The 24,012-nt window shown below is 33.3% G+C and overlaps 3 protein-coding genes across 3 annotated transcripts; 1 reads left to right on the top strand and 2 right to left on the bottom strand.

Annotated features, from left to right (window-relative positions):
- Positions 1–1,145: 1,145 nt before the first annotated feature.
- On the top strand, positions 1,146–4,174 carry LOC125854542 (tetraspanin-6). The gene is made up of 3 exons (XM_049534128.1): positions 1,146–1,741; positions 2,985–3,298; positions 3,947–4,174. Exons 1-3 carry the CDS (start codon positions 1,250–1,252, stop codon positions 3,984–3,986), a joined length of 846 nt encoding a protein of 281 aa, XP_049390085.1. The 5' UTR covers positions 1,146–1,249; the 3' UTR covers positions 3,987–4,174.
- A 6,201-nt stretch (positions 4,175–10,375) lies between these two features.
- On the bottom strand, positions 10,376–15,563 carry LOC125854541 (MLO-like protein 12). The gene is made up of 15 exons (XM_049534127.1): positions 15,328–15,563; positions 15,187–15,244; positions 14,944–15,101; positions 14,725–14,841; positions 14,562–14,622; positions 13,378–13,466; positions 12,708–12,782; positions 12,509–12,603; positions 12,371–12,420; positions 12,027–12,067; positions 11,760–11,933; positions 11,459–11,494; positions 11,299–11,366; positions 10,866–10,926; positions 10,376–10,791 (listed from the first exon to the last, which is right to left on the bottom strand). Exons 1-15 carry the CDS (start codon positions 15,439–15,441, stop codon positions 10,432–10,434), a joined length of 1,557 nt encoding a protein of 518 aa, XP_049390084.1. The 5' UTR covers positions 15,442–15,563; the 3' UTR covers positions 10,376–10,431.
- Positions 15,564–20,208: 4,645 nt separating this feature from the next.
- Positions 20,209–23,487, bottom strand: LOC125855882 (uncharacterized). Its single transcript, XM_049535539.1, has 8 exons — positions 23,266–23,487; positions 22,480–23,045; positions 22,259–22,388; positions 21,894–21,947; positions 21,680–21,793; positions 21,482–21,580; positions 21,034–21,210; positions 20,209–20,274 (listed from the first exon to the last, which is right to left on the bottom strand). Exons 1-8 carry the CDS (start codon positions 23,485–23,487, stop codon positions 20,209–20,211), a joined length of 1,428 nt encoding a protein of 475 aa, XP_049391496.1.
- Positions 23,488–24,012: the final 525 nt, after the last annotated feature.

Below are 24,012 nucleotides of genomic sequence, written 5' to 3'. Positions count from 1 at the left end.
AAGAATATATATAAAAATAAAGAAATCATAAAAATAATATTTCGTGTTAAAATGGGACATAAAAAATGAAGTTTAAGGGTTAAAATGGAACAAGGATAAGTTGGAGTGCCAAAATGAAAAATGAGGGCAAGTTAGAGGGGTTGTATATGTGTTTGGCCATATATATATATATATATATTTGAAGAGCATGTTGTATATCTCATACACATTCAGGCACTTCAAACGAAATGATTTTTGATAATTTCTATGTTAGCTTGACTAAATTGAGTCCATTGGTAATAGGTAGCTACTAGCTTTTCAGTAAAGTTTTAATTAGCCTTTTATTCAATCACCCTAACTAGTTTTTCAAATTAGTAGAGTTTGATGTTTTAGTTTACTATGTGAAAAATCAGATCTGAAATCAAATTTATTTGCTAAATTTTGATTGAAATAAACGTTAATCTTGTATTTGAGCTTAAATTATTGATTTTAAGCATTGTTTCATCACTTTTGGATGGAAGAAAATAAGATGAAAATTTGGACTCTATTAAAGCCTATTTGAAGCTTCCTGATATAATAGTTTGTACTTTTTTAAAACTCAAAAATCATTGTTTAAGAATTATTGTTGTCAAAAATGTCTAATATCCTCAATTAATTAGACACTTTACACACTATTCCCGAGTATAATATACATTACATTATATTTTTGCTGATTATAAAAGAATGTCAAAATACCGAAATGACAGTGAAAGTCTACTACGAGTGTCTAAAAGGTACAAAGCTTACTTGGTAATTTCTTTATCGTATACCCATTACTTTTTCTTTTTTTTTTCCGATTGGGGGAGGGGGTTGTGGTGTTTTAGAGAAGCTGGTTTTATTCTACTTTTTATCGTTGAGTTTTTTCCTATGGTTTGGACCTTGTCCGAGCCTATGAGGATAAGATTCTTCACCCATAGGCATGACAAACAAGCGAGTCGAGTTGAATGACTATATTCTATGTGAGAAATATATTTACTTAATAGCTAAGAATTCAATTTTGGTCACTCACTATTATCCAAATAAAAATATTCCTTATTACCCATAAAGTAATCAATCCAATGGCCATACTCCACTCTAAGGTTCTTTTTATTTAAAATAATTTGCCACCCTTTTAAAAGCTAGTACTAGTAGTTATAAAAAAAGGTGATCAAGAAGAAAAGCAAAATATGTATACTAAAGAAACCCTCCAAACCCAAGCACCTAGTAAACTAGAAAATTAAGTGAAGAAACTATGTATAGATTTAGCAACACAGTAATAGGTTTCTTGAATTTATTCACACTATTAGCATCAATTCCAATCATAGGTGCTGGATTATGGATGGCAAGGAGTAGTACAACATGTGAGAAATTCCTCCAAACACCACTCTTGTTCATAGGTTTCATAATCCTCATAGTTTCATTGGCTGGTTTCATTGGAGCTTGTTTCCATGTTGCATGGGCACTTTGGCTCTACTTATTTGTCATGTTGTTCCTCATAGGGGCATTGATGGGGCTAACTGTTTTTGGTTTTGTGGTAACAAGCCAAGGTGGTGGAATGGATGTGCCTGGTAAAGTATATAAAGAGTATCATCTTCAAAATTACTCACCATGGCTAAGGAAAAGGATTAAGGATCCTCAATATTGGGTCACTATTAGAGCTTGTATTTTGGGTTCCAAGACTTGTGCTAATGTTATTACTTGGAGTCCATATGATTATCTTACCAAAGATTTGACTCCTATCCAGGTATGTACTAGTCTCTAGGAACGTGCCTTGAATGTTAACCTCTCACTATTATAAACATCATATCTAAAGATAATAAACTTTTTGTTATGTCTTTGGTCATAAAACGTCGTTTCACCTTACCGAGGATATATGACCATAGATTGGAGGGTGTGAGAGTCGTAGATAAGGGTAGATAATTAGTAGATAGTAGAGAGTTATCTTGCTTCTACTTTTTATCGTCATCTGTTGTTTATGGTGTTTCGATTATTTTACTATTTTGTTGTTGTTACTGTTTTCCTATTAGTTGCTATTTGTTTCCCATTTCATACCTTCTTTGAACTATGTATGTGTATATTGATGATTACATGATAAGTATTTACACTAGTATTGATGAATATTAGCTAAATCCAGCTAATTTTATTACCAAGAACTTGGACAAGTGTTCTTTCTTTTTTCTCCATTTTTTGGAAATTATAGGGTGGTTTTGTTTATTTTACCATATAAAAAATGACTGAAGTATATAAAATAACTAGTAGAGGATATACATCCAAGAAACAAATGAAATTTTTTCTATATTTTGTTTTTATTTTTATTTTTTTGGTTGTTGTCTTCTCTTTTAATTTGTTGAGACTTGAGAAGTAAAATCTTTTGCCTCTTTCCTTGTTGCTAGTATGCTTTTCTCAATATTCTCTACTGGGTGGTGGGGCGGAGGCGATTATATTCCAATTTTATACGATTTAAAGTAGATCAAGAATATTATCATCCATCATATGCCATAGCTAATCCAGAATTTTCACTAACGGATTTAAAAAATAGATCAAGAATATTAAATCATTAAGTCAACCTTTATATTTGTGTTTAGAAAATTCAAAATCTACACATAAAAATTTTAAAAAAACTTATATATTCAATATAATTTTTGACCTAGAGAATTCTGGTGAACATCCTCGACCCCCTTTAAACCCGCCTCTAATAATTGGTATGTATAAAGTGTAAGCGCATTATCTGATTAGAATAATTATATATATTTGCAATTTTACAAGTTCAGTGGACATAATTGGAATTTGATAATATTTACTCCATCTGTCCGGCTGTCCCACTTTATAGGACTTATTTTCTTTTTTTTATTAGTCCAAAAAGTGATACTTTAGTAAAAATTTATCTTCAAAATGTTTATTTACTCTTGATGAAATAATTTCTAACTACATAAATATGTATGACTTATTTTAGACCATATATTTCAAAAGTCTTTCTGAATTGACAGTCAGGATGTTGCAAACCACCAACAGCATGCAACTATGGATTGACAACAATGACACAAGAGGCAGATTGTTACCAATGGAACAATGATCCAAATTTGTTGTGCTATGAGTGTGATTCATGCAAAGCTGGAGTTCTTGAAGATGTGAGAAGGGATTGGCAAAAGATATCAGTTCTTAATATTGTCATGCTTGTCTTACTCATTGGAATTTATTCCATTGGTTGTTGTGCTTTTCAAAATACCAAGAGGGCTGTATCTGATTACCCACATGGTGAAAACCGTATGTATAAAGTCCGACCCAGATGGGATTTCTACTGGTATGTCTTATCACCTACCTTCATTTACCAACATTGCAATTTACTGCAAAATAGTATTACGTTTTCGAACTTGCAAAATACTCATCTCTGTCATCTTTTAAGAACTTGCAAAATGTCATTTCTGTTTGAGAAAATATTCATTCATGTCATTATTTGTTAATTGAAAAAAAATTGATTTTGCAAAATCATTTTTCACACGTGGTCAATTATGATTTGGTCACATCATTAATTAAATTAGTTTTTAAAAGGAAAAGACTCAAATATGTAGTATATAACTTTGAGACTAAGCTCATCTATGTCATCCAATTAAAAATTTGGCTCATCTTATGTCATTTCAGTTAACAAATAATGACATGGATTAACCTTTTCTCAAACGGAAATGATATAAATAAGCCAAACTTTTAACGAATGACATAAATAAGCCTTTTTTCCAAAGTTTGATAACGTATTTGAGTCTTTTCCCTTTTCTAAAAAATACTATTTCTGGTAAAACCACTGGAATTGTGATGATCTTGTAGAAACATAAAAATTTCTAAAACTGTTTTTAAATATAACAACAATATAAAGACCCCTCTAAGGGGATATTTATATTTAATGGTGACATTATATTGGTTTAACTTTATTGGTATTTTTGTTTTTGGTTGATAGGTGGAGATGGTGGCACGACAGGAGACATCAGCTTTATTAAACCAAAATATGGCACTTCGTTTGGTGCACATATCGTTTTCCAAAAGCAACATATCATCAAAAGTGATGCTAATTAGTATTCTCTTTGTTTTCCTTCAATCTCAACAAATATTCCTAGCAGGGTTTTTTCCACAGCTTGCTTTGATCTCCCTTTTTGTACAAAGAAAAAGATTTTACTACTTTATTTCACATTCTACGCCTTCCTTTTCTACCTTTTTATGTTTACTCTAGCTTTTTCATTTTTGCAAATAAAAATTAAAGTATATTGGTACATACATGCAAATTTAAAATAGTTTTGGGAAATGTATGCCTCAATCTTCAAATTCAAATCTCTTTAACGGATCGTTTGCTAGGTGAGATAAAGATGGATAATTTCAGATTTTATCATGGGATATTCCATCTTATCCCATTCAACTTATGAATATTTTATCTCAATCTTCTAGCTAGGTGTGATAAATTAATTTAGGAATTATAATCTAATACTATAATCTCAAGATAATTTAATTAATCCGCGTACCAAACAAGCGCTAAGGTCACATGGTTGGAATCGTAGTAGAGTTTAATGCAATGGTCACAATTAATGATGGCAAATGGGCAAAGGATGAATTGGATTTGGACAGATTAAAATTGAATTGAGTTAATGTTGGTGTTTATGCATTTTAATATTAAAATTAAAATACTAAGTACATATGTTAGTGGTATAAGTTGACAAGAATGTGGTCATTATTTTGGTGTAACTCTTGTAGCCACTATTGCTATGATCTACCACTATGATTCACCCATTATTCTACCTCAGTATACATTATAACTTATGTAACCTTTAGACCACTTATTTACGTACATTATTATCCACATTATTCTTATTCAATACAAAGAAGAATTCCTCCCATATAAATAGTGGTGTTTCTTTCTTTGTGAAGTGTATGTCAAAAAAAGAGGAGAGAAGTGTGAAATATTATAGTGTATAGTGAGGTAAGTATAGTGAAAGAGAGAGTTGAGACAAAATGTGGTGCCTAGTCCAGTCCCCTTGGATTTCAAGGTTTCCTTTAGAGCTTGAAAGGAACTTAGGTGATACAAAGATTCTAAACTCCTGTTTGATATCACTACAAGAAAAGACATATATTGCCACAAAACCGATTGTAGCTAAATATAAAAATTTTCGTGGCTAACCACTTTAGCTACAATATTTATTTCTGTAGCATTCGTAGCAAGATATAGCGTGGCTAAAAGTTAGCTACAAACTTTACATGACCCATGGCTAAGAACTAATATCCATTGCTACATAATTTTGGAGTTGTATCTATTTTGATACCAAAGTCTTGCCACAAAAAATATATTTATAGCAAGTTATTTTATTCTTTTGCCACAATAAAAAAAGAGTTGTAGCTATTTTCATAGATCAGACACAAAAGTATTGTATTGTAGCAAAATGTTTAATTTGTTTGCCATGCAAATTTAGATTTTATAGCTATTTCTATAGCTTAATTTTGTGGCTATAGTATTCATAAAGTATTTGCCACGAAATTATTGAATTGTAGCTAAAAATAATACCTTTTAGCCATGAAATACATAGAATTATAGCTAAATATATTCATTTGCTACGAAAAATAAACAATTATATACATGTTCTTGTTCGGTGAAAATTACAAATGAGAATTATATACATGTATATATGGCTGCATTCAATAATTTCATCTCTATTGAAGAATTTACACAAGCTTTATAAGTTACAAGAATTATATAATGTAGCTACAAATGCATTTTTGAGATTCCAAAACACTTCTCCAATTATATATAATTGCATTTTACAATTCTAAAAATAATCTTAATGTATAATTCTTTTACGACACCATCTTGTTCAAGTCCAAAGCAACATAGTCTTCTCCTATCTCTTCTTCCACGATCTTCAACAACCTTAACTTGATCAACATCTCCATATTAGAATGTCACTCATATGCTTTAATTACACTAAAATGCCTGTCAATAATGATAAGGTATTTTAGCACCAAAATCAAGACTAACTGATTATATATATGAACGTATGTACTCATATAACTTCAAGGAGAAAATAAACTAAAAAAATTAACAGAATAGAACAAGAAAAAAATGTGAAGCAACAAAAGAAGAGTAAACAAACATAGAATTCTTTAAAACTTCTTAAAAGAATCTTCATCCCAATATTTTGATGTCGCTTTGTTATTGCAATCGATAACTTATGGATCCTCCCAACATTACTTGACCTTTAAAATCTTCAAAATAACTCATAACACAAAGTATTTGTAAATTCTTCAAAATCACTCATAACACAAAGATATGCAAATCAAATATTTTACTTTGACACAGTCTCTACGTGTATAACCTACACTCAAACCTTTTTTTTTCTTTTGTTTTCAACTGTACACTCAAGAGAATACAAAACTTTATTAAAGACAAAAGAAGAAAACAATACACGTTCAGGTGAAGTGCGTACTCACAACTAAAGCTAAGGGAGGTTTATATAGATCGATTGATTTATCTTGAAAGGAAGACCCAAGGGTATTTCTTTCAATCAAGGAATTTGATGGATTCCTTGATTGAGGTTGATTTGATGATTTATGTCCATATTAGATATGTGCATGAGCAAATCGATTTTCTTCCTTGTGATAGCTTCTCTTAATGATCTTCACACGACTTTGATTGAATTCTTCTGTCACGATTCAAAAATAGACGTGATGGCACTTGTCTATTTCCACCAAGACAAGTGCGCCTCAACCCAATAAAATGAAAGAAAAATAAAAAAAGAAATAAGAACAAGATATAAGCGAAAAATTTATTCATTCTATTATAACCCCAAAATCTGGTTGTCACATGTACAAGTCATTTATACATAAAGTGCAAAATTTAAAGATGATTGCAAGTCTCAAGTATTTGTTTCTCATATAGAACAAAGCATAAAATAAAGAACTACAAGGCCCGCTGGGATGACAAGTAACTACCTCTCAACAATCCTTTGATAGACCTCGGAAATAGGAGGAGGAGAGAAGTCGCATGATACGGGACTCATATCCTATATAATGTAGAAGAAAGGAGAGAGTACCAAACAATACGGTACCCAACGAGCAACCTAATAAACAAGACAAACTAGCTAGAAAACGAGTATTCCTTTTATCCCAACTGAACCTCCTCAAACTACAACTTGCGTAGAAGTCAGCTCAACATAACAGTTCTACAATACACAGTTCACAAGGCTCAATAATTACAGTTCAATAGTCAGAGTTCAACAACCAACACGTATCAAGTATGTCAATCGCAAGTAACAAGTAGATCAACCACAAGTAACAAGTAGGTCAACCACAAATATCAAATATATCAAATCATAATAGTCAACTCTTGCCGAAACCATTTCCCTTTGGCACAATATCACTAGCAGGAATTATTATCCATCAGTTTTATATCACTAGCCGGAACCATTTCCCATTGGATTTATATCACATCACTGGTTGGAACCACTTTCCATCGGCTTTACATCACATCACTTACCGGAACCAATTCCCATTGGCTTTATATCAATCACTAGTCAAAACCATTTTCCATCGACTCTATATCACATCACTAGCCGAAACCTTTTTCTATTGGCTTTATATCACTAGTCGAAATCATATCCCATCGGCTTTATATCACTAGTCAAAACCATTTGCTATCGGTTTTATATCATATCACTAACCAGAACCATTTCTCATTGGCAATTCACAAAGCATGATAATCAACACATAGCCTTTTCTTTAATCCCCTCTTTATTCATTAAGATTAGTCAAGTGGAACAATAATTCCATCACCTCATTCTCAATGCTTCCCAATACACAGAATGAAGGAAAATATACGATTCTACTATATTACAAAGTTTAAGAGATCACTTGCCTTAATTCAATCAAACAATCAACCCACGACTTGAGTCTTCCCTTTCCGAACAATGTCCAAAGCCAGACAATCTAATTAAATCAAGTAATCACAATAAGATTTTGGAAATAACAATACCCAATTCACACTCTTTGAAAATAGGTCATTCAACTCAAAAACCAAATTCCGAAAATGAAGTTTGAATACAAAAAACTTTGCTTAAAACATCATCCAAGACATTTGGAACTCATTGGTAAAAACCATTTAGAAAAAGGACTTAAAATTACTTCACAATCACCATTTTAGTTAAGAACTCAAGTTCTTGAAAAATCTTGTCATTTTTCAATTAAAATCTCAAGTTTTGATGTTAAAATCCATAAACAATCGAAAGGAAATGAAGTTTTAAGGTCACAAAAGCTTACCCAAAATATTTAGCACAAAATATTTCTTCAAAATCGCCTCCAACGATTTTGCCAAGCTCAAAAATGGAAAATGGGATTAAACCCCAAAAATTTCGAACCAAAAACCCCTCTCTGATGTCACAAAAGCAACTCAGGTTCACAAAAGCAAACCCCGCGAAAAAGGCGACTCTCGTAAAAGCAAAGCCCTCTTCGCTTTTGCGAAGTTTGCTAAAGCGAAGCACTCCTCGCTTCTGCAAAGGTCGCTTAAGCGACTGATCTTTGCAAAAGTAAGGCTTGCAGACACCAGCTAACACAATCAACTTTATAACATTGATAGGACCCTCGAGATTTGTTCAGAATCCCGTACACACAAATCAAATATACAAATTGATTATACTCAATGTTCCAAACACAATAGAACCATCAAATTGCAAGCTCAAGGTCCATTTAACTTGAAAGTCATGAAAGCCACAAGGAATGAACATAACGCCTAAAAAGATCAAAACAAGCTCGGGACCTCTAAAATTCAACCAAGACCTCACCTAGGCCTAAAATCACTCCTCAAAATCCAGCGAAACTCTTGGAATTCCGATTGGAGCATCTGAATTTTAAATGTTGATCAAAGTTAACCTAAGGGCAAAAATTTCTACAAATTTCCAACTTAGGACCTCAAATGCTCAAAAGGACTCCGAATCTAAAACTAACAACACTCATACAACGATAACCTCATTCCGAGACTGATGGAATCAACAGAGTTTCATTCTGACACTCGAAACTCCAAAGAACTCCAAAAATCACTTTTTAACAACTTTAGCCATTCAAACTCAGAACTTATCAAATACACAACTTTTTACTCAAAGTTTGAAATCAACTTTCAAAACTTAATCACAAAAAACTCCAGGTCAATATCGGGAAAAAATGATAAATTTGCAGAAATTACCAAAAATGAACAATCGGGTCATTACATCTTCTTCTTGCTGGTTGAGTTGATCTTTGTGTCATTCTTGATTGCGTCCTAATTTATCTCTAGATTTTGCTTGATTGATTGTCCTAGTCAGATACTAGGATTGTGGCTATCTTGACTTGATTCTGCTGAATTATATGTGTTCCTTGATTGATGGCTTTCCTTCTTTGCATTACTCGGGTACTTTAATTTATTTGCTTTCCTTCTTTGTGTTGCTCGAGCACATTTCAATAATTTTCTACAAAGATTCTTCTTATGTGCTCCATTGTTACAACATTTACAAAGTTTTAATAGGTATAGCTTGTCTATATACTGTAATGTATTTTTAAAAAATATTCTAATAGTTATAATGCAATAATACCTTAGTTTTGTGTGCAGGATTTTTGATGGCTAATTTTGAAGACAATGTAATGGTTTCTTTGTATTGGGATGATGAAATAATAACTTAAATGAATAGATTTAGATATAACAAATGTGTCAGAATGATTGTTAGCATGTCTATTCTGGCCAACTACGTTGAATTAATTGAAATGTTGCATGAGAAAATGGGGACTGATGGTGAAAATATTCAAGTAAATATTTCTGAAAAATATCAATGCCCATTTCAAGGTAACATTACAGGGTTCATTGAATTCAAAATTGAGAATGCCCAGTCTTTTCTACAATTTTTTATCAAAATTTTTTAATAAGATAAATGTTTTAGAGACATACGTAGAATAATAAATTAAGATAATCTATTTCAAATTAATGGTTAGCATGGTTATCATATGAATTTATTGGCTCAAAAATATGAATTTTCCACAATCAGTCAACCTCATTTTGCATATAGTGTAGCATATGGTATCCATCAATCATTTGGTGCAGATCCTAACGAGCATAGATATCGATCATTTGATGAAAGCTCAAGTAGTCAAAGACATATTGAAAGTAGCAACAACCAATATGAAATCTCGTAGAGTAATTTTATATATATACTATATATCATGTACTATCTTACATACTATATATCATTCTTATGTCACATCATTATAGGCTAATCCTATGTGATTGGGTAGCTATATATTCTGTACATATAAGTATAACAGAAATATGGAATGAAAATCTGTGTGTATTAGCAAGCAGGCACTTGAACTATCTAGGATCCATCTACAGTAATGAACTTAAACATTGAAGAGGAGATTAGTTTTTACATATACATTGATCATTTATTTGTTTCCAAAAGTGAAATCTGACATTGTAATCTCAATTTGCTTGTTATGATCAGTGGAGGCATGCTGCAGGATCTCTCCCTCCTGATTGTCATTGGATATTTCATTAGCCCACCCTTCATTTTCGACGTTGGATGTCCGTGGAGATGCTTGAACACTATCCTCATTATATTGTGGATAACCGCGTAATAAGTGAACAGGGGAGGTACCATGCAATGGTGTGGTTGGTCTGCTGTTGGCAGGGGTGGTGTGTCCTGATAGCCCATGTTTCACCCGCTTTTTCGCTGTATGGTGCCAGCTTCTAAGAGCTGTTGCCACATTATCACCAAAGATGATAGGCTTCATTGAAGAACCCATCTACAAAGTTCTCTATATCAGTATATATTCATGCTTAATGTATAAGATTTTATAATGTAGATCAGAGTACCTACCTGGGTAACTAAGGCATAAAGAGGGAGAGTCACATAGCTGCAATGGACCTGTATGATCACCCTGAAAATATAATATGCTTCAACTTCCATGATGTTTGTCGTATTTGATTGATCATTTTGACACATAGTTTAAGAAAGAAAGAAAGACTAACTTTTGAAACTTGTGATCTAAAATAAGTGATAGTTTAAAGTTAAATTGTTACTTAATATAGAAATACATCATTTTATTTGAAATTGACTAAATAGGAAAGTAAATCATATAAACTAAGACAGAAGAAGTAACATATTTCTCGAAAAAAATCATGTTATTATGTAGGGAAAATGGTCATTCATTGATTACCCTTCCTGAACCCTCTAGGAAGGAAGAATGTATATCAGAGTTTTTGAGCATAATTCTGGCAATCTAAAGTGTGTTTTTGCAAGTGAAACTCACCCCATGGTTAGCCTTATGGCTAGGTCTGCAGCATTCCGATGAAAGCAAGATGGAAATCCAAATTTCCACTGAAAATTTAAAGGAAAAAAAATAATATTCAGGACAATATATTCAAATTTCATTCCAAAAGAAAAAAGAAAATGGAAATCCAACTCCTTACCCAACTCCAAACAAAGAAAGCAACTTGAAACGCATTCTGCAAGAAACAAAAAATCATTATGAAATTCCAAGCTAGGAGTTTGTACCAATGTTATATTTTTAAAATAGAATGACATAGTTTGATTTGATATAGAGTTTGTCTTTTCAATTTTGTGATCATCATAAATTAAAGTTATGTCAAAACGTACTTTAATCTTGTATTACCAAAAAAGGAAATAGATGATTCTTTTTTTAAACAGACTAAAAACAAAAGTAAGTGAGAGAATATTATATATGAAAATTAGTGAGTTTTTAAAAGGTACCTGAAAGAGCACAAAGTTAATCAAGAATAACACAAGGCCAGGGCGATTAAACCAGAAAAGATGGTCTCCAGTCTCCACCACTGGTACACCTTTTACTATGTCTCCCCTTTCTGAAATCCTTACTCCCATTTCTGTTATGATCATTTGAAGTTTTGTGCCAACCAGCAATATAATCTGCATTTTAATTAATTTTTTCATAATTAATTTATACTTTATTCAATCATGAATGAATATATATATATTACTCTTATTAATGAATGAACTTACTACAAGTGGGACAAATGGCACCCAAAGATACGAGTACAATCCTGTCCAATAAAAGGAACAAGTTTCAATTAATATTAGATATGGTTTATTCAAGTACTAATTAATAATCCTTTCACTGCCATAATACATAAATATGCGTTTTAACTTGGTCTTAACTCACATTTATGTCCTTCAACTTTGAGTGTAAACAAGTAGACACTCAAATTTGTATAAAATTGAACAAATAGACACACATATCAATACGTGACAATTTGCACCCTACATATATTATGACACGTATATCTACTTGTGCACACTCAAAATTAGAATATATAAATGTGAAATAAGGCCAATTTAATACGTACCATCGGTAGTAGTCAGAAAATATAGCACCGTGAAGAGCCATAATGCAGGACTGCAACATAAATAATGTTATTATTATTATCATATAGAATTAGTAAAAGAGGAATTGTGTGACAGGAAGGGAAAAAAAAGATGTAAACCTTATTCCAACAACAACTTTGAAGTCTTTGTCAACTGCTCTGTTAATGTATATTTGAAAATCAAAATTATTTTGATTTTGTGGAGTTAAATGTGCCTGCAGTTAATTACATGGATAAAAAAAGAGAGGTTAGACTGCGGTTAATTTTCAATAATATTTTGGATATGGTATAATTAATGTTATATTGGAGATTGACTTGCCATCATGAACCCATGTCTAAGGGTTAAATAGTCAACTTTTGCTACTGATGAGAAGAATTGCCTGAAGAAACAAACCTGTAAATATAATCACAAAAGATATCAGTTTAATGAATCCTTACATAATTATTTATGCTACTAGTAAATAAATTTTATGATAGATATGTATTGATTAATATTAGATATTGTTTGTCCTAGTTTCTTATGGGTTTTCCTTTTCTTTTTTCTTTCTTTAAAGGAAATTATAAAGTTTCATATTTGGATAGTTCTTTTTTTAGGAAAAAGTTTATGACTCTACAAATAGAATTATAGAAGTTCATTCTTTGAGAGTTTTTTTGTAGGGAGAGAAACGGTTAGACACAAGTGTAAACCTTTTATTATTCCGAGTAAATTGTATGAGGTTATTTCTCTCGATATTCTATATTCTCATACTTATATAGTTTATTGCTCATTTCTTTTGTGATCGATTGACTAAATCACGTTAAATATTTGTATCTTTTTCGTTTGCCTTCTTACTCAAAATTTTTCGAGATTTACTTTACTAATTGTCACATAACACCTAATTATTAAGGTCCTAATAATTATAACCTAATAAAATGAATTTGATTATTTACACAATATAAATAATATATATATATATAATGAATTAAATGGATGGAAATGATTGACTCACTATCCAGAGCAACACGGGCGACTTGCTCCAGAAATGCATATGCCTACGTCCAAACGAGGTCTCCCTTGCAAATCTGAATCTCTCAGGGTCTGCAACCATCAAATACCAATAATTAAAGTCAACAATAATAATTTTAATTTTCTCTCATTTGGACTTCTGATAATGAATTTCTTTATATAATTTTAAATTTCAAAATATATTTTACTTTATAATCTTAACGTCTAAAGTGAGAAGTTAGAATAAAAAATTGTCAAAAAAAACCAAACATTCTTTTAAAGTAATTGAAAATAAGTAAGTCAACCACAAAGGAGACGAATGAGAGCAATAATAAGTATAGTTCATTTTTAATTGTCTTGAAAGTTAATTTGATTAATTTTTAAATTTAAATTAGATTATATATTATAAGAAAAGTACTAAATTATACCTTTTTATTTATTAATATGATAAAAAAATATATCGTAAAATATTTATTAAAATACTTTGATTCTAAAAGTCGAAATTATAATAATTAAAAATAAACGAACGGAGTATAAATAAAGTGTCGGTCAATTAATTTAGTAGAATTAAAAGACGGCGAAGGTGCAACTTGCAAATGATTCCCTTACTCACATTACTTATCCAATAGCTCCACTTGGAGGTATAAACAAATAAATAACAACAGACGTGTCCAAACTTTTTAGATATATGTCACATCAATTTGTAGCTAAATTGAAATGTTTGTGGACCTATTTTTGAATATAGTATTTAATATATTTCTACTCAAATATACATAAATGTATTCTCACCATCAATGGAATTTCACATGTTATGGATCAAGTATACTAAGCTTAGGTCTAAGGTTCTAATTATCTAATGATTAAGGGCTAGAGTTGTCTTTTCCTACTTCTATAGTTTAAAAAATAATGACTTGATTTTATTTTTAGTCTCTTTAGAAAAAAATAGTCTTTTTTCATTTTTTATAATATTCTAATTTCAGTTTTTTACGTGATATATTTAAAATTAAAAGATAAAAAAATATTTTGGTACATTTGACATAACTTTATTTTAGAACTATAAAATTGCAAAGTCTTTTTTATTTATTTATGATTTTTTAAATGGAGGGAAGGAATATTATGATGATGTATACTTTTATACTTTAATGAATGATGTGATGAAAAATATTATTGAAATTGTTGTATACTAACCGTTGTAGAATTGGTACTCAATTGTTTTTGTTTCATCCTCCCATGCCCTCCATTTTCTCATCTACAAATTAAATAATTAATCAAGATAGAAAATTATTAAGCAAAGAAGAGAAAAAGAAAAAGAAAATGATATGAATGACGAAAGGTAATATAATATACATACCTTTAGTCTGCCCAAAGCAAAAGTTGCTATACAGTACAATACATGAGCAACTGCCAACACAAAGATGAAGATATGGAGCTGGTGTATTGCATATGAAGATGCAAATTGGACTTTTCCCTGCATTAATTTTTAACAACGTAACCCCATAAATTAAAATGAATAATATATAATGTAGAGAAAAGCGGTTCATCGAAACCGTTTGAATCCCTACTTAGGTACCTTTTTGTCACATGAAGTAACCTCATACTCAGACTGGGCGTCTTCCTTTGGCTTACAAGGATGCCATGAATAACCAATACTCTTGGGGACGCATAAGTTAGAAACTGGTTCTTGCAACACTGTCAACAACAGTGATAAGAATCCCAACAGCATAAGTTCTGTTACACACACACACACCAAATATGTCACTATATATATTAATTATTTGATGCACATATATATATATATGTATTTTGAATTTACCAGCTTTGATCTTTTCAAGTGCTTCATATAGAGGCTTTTTCCGCTTTTCCAGTAACCACTGCAAATGAAAATCATTCATATCGATCTAGTAAAAGAAAACAAACAAGTTATATATATAGTAATAAGAACTTACGTACGTACCTCTCCAATGTGATGAATAATTTGTTCAATAAAAATGGAAATAGCGAGCAAGATGAAGCAAACCACAGCAATCGCCCAAGTAGGGGTTGCCTCCATCGACCGTTCTTTAGCCATCAATTCGATACACAAATCAATTAAGTCTATAGTACTGTTACAAGGATATATTTTCTTCCTTTAAAAGAAATTGGAGCATTTAAATAAAATAGGAGTAAGAAGAAAGAAGAAGGGGAAATGTCAAATGAAGACTTGTCCAAAGTTTCAAACATTAATTCAAGGACTGCGTAATATTTGCTGCATAGTCTAGTCGCAATAATAATGCAGAAAGAGTCGTATATAAAAAGGTTAAGTAGTAAAGTATTTGCATTAAATATTTGTAGGGTATCTCGTTTGACAATTCAACCATTTTTCCTATACGTCCACCTAAAATATAATTCTTTGCATCCCATTTTTTGAGATTATAGAGGGGAAAAAATCTTGTGACCCGCTTGAGACTTTCATAATGGAGATCTCATGTTCGAACCAAATAAAAATAAAGAATTTGTCTTCTGGGTGGAATTCATCCCATCCAACTTACCTAGTACGCATTACTTGTTTTGTATGATTTATGACCTATTGCATAGGAGGGGTCTGCTCCTTATTCACATAACAATTTCTCCATTGAAAAGGGTCAAAACTACCCTTAAACAATTCAAAATAGCTTAAATATATCCTTAAATTATATTTTGGCTCAAAAATACCCTCCCCGTCTAACTATTAGACCACACTTGCCCTTCTGTTTAACAAAAAACATCCATGTGTGTGCTAAAATGTCACATGGACTCCACATGTGCACGCCAAACACACCCCACCTCCACATAGACAATTTAGAGCCCNCCCCCCCCCCCCCCCCCCCCCATTTCATCCTTTCCTTATTTGGGTATATCTATATGAATATACAATATACATTGACTCAATTCAGTTCCATTTTATCCCAATACTAATATGTTGTACTTTGAAGATCACAACTTAAACAAAATTTAAATTAATTCTGCTATCTAATCCTTAAATCATCTATACATTGAATGTTTCTTTAACTTTCCACAAAATCTAAAACTTCCTTAACAATCATTTAAAGCATCTTCTAGATTAGGGACCAGAAAAGCTCAAAACTTGAACAAAAATAGGGTAATTTGTACAAAAAAAAAATTAAATTAAGAAATCTATAAAGACTTACTTGGTCTTCGTTGATGTAGTAGCAATCGAAGGTGTCATCCCAGTTGTTCGTCAAGTTTTCCTTATTAGCGAAATCGCAGACGTTGATGTGACGGAGCTCGGTCACCACCGCCAGGGAAGCCATTGTAGGCGTCTTCCTTCTACCTGGAGTTCCGGTGATAAGTATATTATGTCTCTTACGACAACTGCTATTTTGCGCCATGGCCGTGAGTTGAATCAACAAGAAAGCTTCGCTAAGATTTGTTTAAACAAAATTAATTTATTAAGAGAAATTAAAATAATAATTTAGTGTTAATTGATTAATTAAAATGAGTGTGTTTATATTATACCTTAGATCGTTTCTTTTATTGTGTTTGAAATGGTCATCAAATTGCAATTTTTCTACTTCATTCGGTTACGTATACAAGTTTCCGCAGATGTTTTTTTCTTTTTTTGGTTCAATATATACTTTTCAGGATGAAATGAGGGAAAAAAAAGGTGAAATTAAGGCTTTAAGTCATCTATGTGGAGGTGGTCGGGGTGTGTTTGGCGTGCACATGTGGAGTCCATGTGGCATTTTAGCACACACGTAGATGCTTCCGTTAAACAGAAAGGCAAGTGTGGTCTAATAGTTAGACGGGAAGGGCATTTTTGAGCCGAAATATAGTTTAAGGGTATATTTAGGCTATTTCGAATAGTTTAAGGATAATTTTGATCCTTTTTCGTAGTCATCTATGTGGAGGTGGGGTCTGTTTGACGTGCATATGTGGATCCATGTGGCATTTAACACACACATGAATACTTCCGTTAACTAGAAGGGTAGGTGTGACCCAAAAGTTTGACGAAAATGATATTTTTTAGCCGAAATATAGTTTAAGGGTATATTTAAGCTATTTCGGATAGTTTAAGGATAGTTTTGATCCTTTTCCATTTTTTTATTATTGTAACTAGGTTAAGATTGGAATCAATCAAATTTTTGGGTTATTTAATAAGTTTGGAATAAATCAATTGGTCACAATATGTAGCAAAAATTATTTTGGTTTGATATGGATACAGATGAAAAAGAGAAAGAGTATGCATAGCAGTGATAGCACCAATGATTGGATGTATATTTTTGAATATACAACTATACACGCCTCAAGTTTATACACAATTCCCTTGATCTGAAGTTTTCATATTCTTTTAAAAGCGGTCTTTCTCTTCTTTTTTTTCCTCAACTTTTTGAAGAAGATTGCACTAAATTGTGGGCGGAATGGTTCGCAAGAAGAAAAATAGTAAGAGAATAAATGTTTGTTTGGAAAAAAATGGTAATGGCAAAGGTCTAAATGTTGTGTGTAAAAATCAACGGAAAATGGTCAAATATACCCCTTTACTATAAGAGATAGTTTATATATACCCTTCGTTATACTTTTGGACCAAATATATCCCTCCCGTTATACTTTGGGTCAAATATACCCTTAATCCATTAAATATGTGGGTCCCAACCTTAGAAGAAACATGTGAAAGGTTGGGATTAATTTTAAAAATCCAAATCTTTTTTATCTGGTTAATACCCAAAATATGTAATTACGTGAAGGATTGAGATAAATTAGAAGGACCCAAATAATTTTTGTCCCTGCCAACAACAAAAATTAACCATAGCTCAACCCCAACTTCAAATCTCAACAATGGAGTAATGTAAAAGTTTTTTCTTTAAATCAATTTTGATCACTTCAATAACAATAATTTTCAATACTCGATTGACTTACAACAACTTTCAATCACAAACTTTAAAAGTTCATCGGCCACAAATTCGAAAGACAAAAATCCAACAACTTTATTTTCAACTTCTCCACCTAATGTGCCTTCTAATTTTAACACATCAATCCAAATCAATGGAGTTTCAAGCACCACCTTAATTGACACGTAGTTTAAAAAAGAAAGACTAGTCAGTCTCAACCCAACGAAAATGAAAGAAATAAAGCAAGAACAAGACAAAGGCGGAAAACTTATTCATTCAAAACATGATTGTCACGTGTACAAGTTATTAGATACATAAAGTGCGGAATTTAGAAATAAGTACTAGTCACAATCTTTATTTGTCAAGAACAAAGTATAAAGAAAAGGTAAAAGAGTGCCTGCCAAATTGACAAACAACTACCTCTTCAATTCCTCGACAAACCTTGAAATAAGAATAAGGAAAAATAGGTCATGCGGGTCCGAACTCGAAACCTACACAAGTGTAGAAGCAAGGGGTGAGTACCAACAACACGGAACCCAACAAGAAACCTAATAAACAAGGTATCTAGCTAGAAATCGAATACCCTTTACACTCCAATCGAACCTCCTCAAACTACAACATGCACATAAATCAACTCAACCTAGCAATTCTACAATACACGACTTACAAGGCCCAATATTCACAACTCAATAGTCACGATCATTGATCAAACGAATCAAGTAAGTCAATCTCAAAGTCAAGTAGCTCAGTCACTTGCAACAAGTATATAAATCACAATTAGCAATCAAGTCACGCATAAACATCAAATGCATCAAGTCACACTAATCAATCTCTTGTCGGAATCATTTCTCATCGGCACAATATCACCAGCCTGAACCATGTCCCATCGGCTTTATATCAATTCATCAGCCGAAACCATTTCTCATTGGCTTTATACCTTGCCGGAAATGACCTCGACATCACAACCCTCACCCGTAAAGACCTTGACTTCATAGCACTCGCTGGTAAAGACCGCATCACAACACTTGCCGGCAAAGACCTCGGCAACATAACACTCGCCGACAAAGACCTCGGCTTCATAACTCATCACATGTCTCATAACAGTGTTCAAAGTCAAAGCATATAAGCAATATCACACCACACAGAAGAGACAACAATTCACACAATTCAAGTCCATATTCATGCTTCAAGCATTTCATTAATCAATCAACAAGTGTCACAATAAAACAATTCACATCATCATGTTCAACACATAGCCTTTTTCATTTCAATCCCTTTTTATTCATTTAGATGTATTAAGTGGACAATTTAACCCTTCACCTCATCCCATTTCTCCTGACACACAAGCAACACAAGAAGTACACTAGAAAATGAGGTTTGGAAAGTCACTTGTCTTAAATCAATCAACAATCACTCCACAAATTGAGTCTTCCCCTTCTGTATTACTTCCAAAGCCATAGAATATATAATAATCAAGTATTTACAATCACTCATCGAAAACAACAATTCCACATCAATTATATAGAGAAATATGTCAATCAACTCAAAATCCAATTTCCAAATGGTGGTTTGAATCCGAAAAACAATACTTAAAATTAGTGTTTAAGGCTTTAGGAACTCATTAGAAAAAACCATTTTGAAAAAGAAATCAAAATCACTTCATAATCACCATTTTATTAATTTCCCGGTTCTTGAAGATAACCCAAATTTCTCATTTCGAAAACTTGATTTGAACACATAAATCCATAAATAATAACGGGTAATTGAAGATTTAGAAATAAGAATTGTTATCCAAAAGATTTTCCTCGAAAATATGATCCAAATAAACACCCAAAGCTCCCAAAACTCAAAAATGGTAAAATGGGGCCAAAAACTCTCTCTGATGTCGCAAAAACGACCAGGGGTTTGCTTGATTCCTAAAAATGCAGGCGTCGCAAAAGCAAAGCCTCTTTCGCAAAAGCAAAAGTTGCTTAAGTGACAGATCCTTCGCTTAAGAGGAGGTTGTTTAAGCAACAGGACCTTCGCAAAAGTGAGGCCTGCAACACCAGAAAGCACAGCCAAAATTTAAAACATCGAAAGGAACCTCGAGATTTGTTCGGAATCACGTACACACAAACCACATATGCAAATCAATTATACTCGACGTTCCCAACTCAATGAATCTGTCAAAACACTAATATGAGGTCTCCTTGACCCGACATTCATGAAAACCACAAGAAACTAACTCACGCCTACAAAAGCTAAAACAAGCTTGAAACATCTCAAAAATCAACCAAAACCTCACCTAAGCCAAAAATCAACCCCTGAATCCAACAAAACTCTCAAAATTTCGATCCAAGCATCTGAACTCTAAATGTTGACCAAAGTAAACCCAAAAGCTAAAATTTCATAATTTCACAACTTGAAACCTGAAATCTTCAAAAGACTCGAAACAACTCTCACGAATCAAATTTCACATTCCAAGACTAATGATGACACTCAAAACTCCAAAAGACACAAAAATCACTTTCTTAACAACTTAGCTTTCAAAACACAAAACTAACCAAAATTCTCAACGTTAAACTCAAAGTTCATAATCAGCTTTTCTAAACTCAATCAGAGAATACCCGGGGTTAATACCAGGAGGGAAAAATGGTAAATTCATGAAACTTTCCAAAAATGACCGACCAAATCATTACATTATTCACTACTAAAAATTCATGTTCATCCTCGAACATAAAGCAAAAGAAAGTACTTGGAGCCTCAAAGAGATGAGGATATTTGGCACGCATATTCGACTTTGTCTCCTAAGTCACCTCACCAATTGTACGATACTTCCACTGCACTTTCACTAAAGCAATCTCTTTGGTCCTAAGCTTCCATACCCGCCTATCCAAAATGGCTACAAGCTCTTCCTCAAAATATAAGTATGGACCCAGCTCAACTGAATCAAGGGAAAGTATATGAGACTCATCCGGCATGTACTTCCGAAGCTTGGAACATAAAACACAAAATTCACAACTGACGAGCTAGGTGCAAGGCCAACTTATAGGCCACCTCTCCCACATGACTCAAAATATTAAAAGCTCCAATGAATCTAAGGATAAGCTTGCCCTTCTTTTCGAACCTCATCACACCCTTTATGGGTGACACTCAGAGCCAAACATGATCACCCTCCATGAACACTAGGGGTCGAACTCTCTAATCCACATAACTCTTGTGTCAACTGTGGGATATCAATAGTCTACCTTGGATCATATGAACCTGTTTCATAGCATCTCTAAGAAAGTCTGTATCTAATGAATCCATCTCAGTTGAATCAAACCATGTGATCGGAGATCTACACTGTCTTCCATACAACGCCTAAAAAGGGGTCATCTAAATACTGGAATGATAAATGTTGTTGTAGGCAAACTCTACTAAGGGCAGATGTTGATCCCATCTAGCACCAAAATCAATCACACAAGCTCGGATCATGTCCTCCAACACTTGAATCGTTTGCTCAGACAGACCATCTGTCTGAAGATGGAAAGTTGTACTCATCTCTAGCCGAGTACCCAAACCATGCTGCAAAGCCTTCCAAAAATGGAAAGTGAATAACGAACCTCGATCAGAGACAATAGAAATTGGGACTCCATGCAATCGCACAATCTAACTAATATAACGCTCGACTAACTTTTCTGCCATAAACTTGACCCGAACCAAGATCAAATAGGTGGACTTGGTCAACCTATCAACAATCACCCAAATGGAGTCATAACCACCCACAGTGGTTGGTAGTCCCTCAACAAAGTCCATAGTTATCCGCTTCTACTTCTAAGTAGGAATATGCATCCTTTGAGATATACCTCCAGGCTGCTGGTGCTCACGCTTAACATGTTGACAAGTCAAACACCTCGAAACAAAGTTTGCAATATCCCTATTCATACCACACCACCAATAGTGTTGGCTCAAGTCATGATACATCTTCGCCGCACTCGAATGGATGGAATATCGGAAACAATGAGCCTCCTCGAGAATAAGTCTAATCAACTCGCCCACCTTGGGCACATAAATCTTGCCTCTAATCCGCAAGACACCATCAGAATCAAGGACAGTCTCATTGGTTTCCCCTTTCCTTAACTTGTCTCGAATGAGACAGCATCTCATCATCAAACTAACACATACAAATCTGCTCAACTAAGGAAGAACAAGCCTCAATAAAAGCAATCAAACCACCCGTCTCCTCAGAAATCTGTAATCGGATGAGATTATTGGCTAACCTCTGAACATCTTTAGTCAATGGTCTCTCCTCCACACTAATAGCGGAAAGACTTTCCATGATAAAAGTCTTCCTACTCAAAGCAACGACCACCACATTGGCCTTCCCTGGATGATATAAGATGGTGAAGTCATAGTCCTTCAGTAGTTCAGGCCATCTGTGCTGCCTCAAGTTCAAATCTCTCTGAATGAAGATATGCCGAAGACTTTGATGGTCCATGAAAGCCTCACAATGAACCCCATACAGATGATCTAGCCATAACTTAAGCACAAACACTACAGTTGCAAACTCTAAGTCATGGGTAGGGTAATTCCTCTCATGGGTCCTCAATTGTCTGGAGGCATAGTCAATCACCTTGCCTTTCTGCATAAGAACACCACCTAATTTGACTCTAGAAGCATCACAATACAGGGTGAAGTCCACACCCTCCCTGGTTAAAGTCAAAACTAGAGCCGACGTCAACAAGGTTTTATGATTTTGAAAGCTCTCCTCGCACTTATAAAACCACTGGAAACTCACACTCTGCCGAGTCAATCTAGTCAAAAGAGATGCAATGGTAGAGAAGCTCTGAACAAATCATCGGTAATAGCCTGCAAGTCCCACAAAACTCTGGATCTCAATAATTGATGTAGGTCTAGTCCAACTCCTCACTACCTCAATCTTGGCTGGATCCACCCAATTACCATCCTTGGACAAATATGTGTCCCAAAAATGTCACAGAATCAAGCCAAAACTCACACTTCGAGAACTTGTCATAAAGTTTCTCTTCCCTCAATCTCTAGTGTACAATCCTCAAATGTCGATCGTGATCTGCCTCGGTCTTGGAGTACACCAATATATCACCAATGAACACTACTACAAAGAAATCCAGATAAGGTTGGAATACCACATTTATTAACTTCATGAACATAGATGCACCCTGAAGCTGATCAAACAAATCATCAATGCGAGCAAGATGATACTTGTTCTTCACTGTCACTTTGTTCAATTGCCGATTATCAATACACATCCTTATGAATCCATCCTTTTTCCTCACAAACAATACATGAACACCCCATGGAGAAACAATAGGGTGAATAAACTCCTTACTCAACAAATCTTATAACTGGTCCTTCAATTCTTTCAAATCAGGTCAAGTCATACGATAAGGAGGAACAAAGATGGGCTCGGTGCCCGTCTCCAAGTCAATCACAAAATCAATATCTATATTTGGAGGAACACTTAGAAGATCAATAGGGAACATACCTAAAAACTCTTGAACGACTGGCACACCATCCATGGGAGATGGCTCAACGCTAGTATCCCGAATGAAAGCCAAGTAGGATAAATACCCTCTCTCAAATAATCTATGAGCTTTAATAAAGGAGATAACTTTGTTAGGGTAGGAACCACTAGCACTCATCCACTTAACTCTCGATACATCCGACATTGCTAAGGTTGTAGTCTTAGCATAACAATAAACAATAACATGATGCGGAGAGAGTCAAGCCATACCCAAGATAATATCAAAGTCTATCATTCCCAAAATGATCAA

The sequence above is a fragment of the Solanum stenotomum genome, chromosome 2 (genome assembly GCF_019186545.1).
Source record: "Solanum stenotomum isolate F172 chromosome 2, ASM1918654v1, whole genome shotgun sequence".
Taxonomy (NCBI): domain Eukaryota; kingdom Viridiplantae; phylum Streptophyta; class Magnoliopsida; order Solanales; family Solanaceae; genus Solanum; species Solanum stenotomum.
The sequence above is the reverse complement of the archived record's forward strand: the minus strand, read 5'-3'. Positions and strand labels throughout refer to the sequence as shown.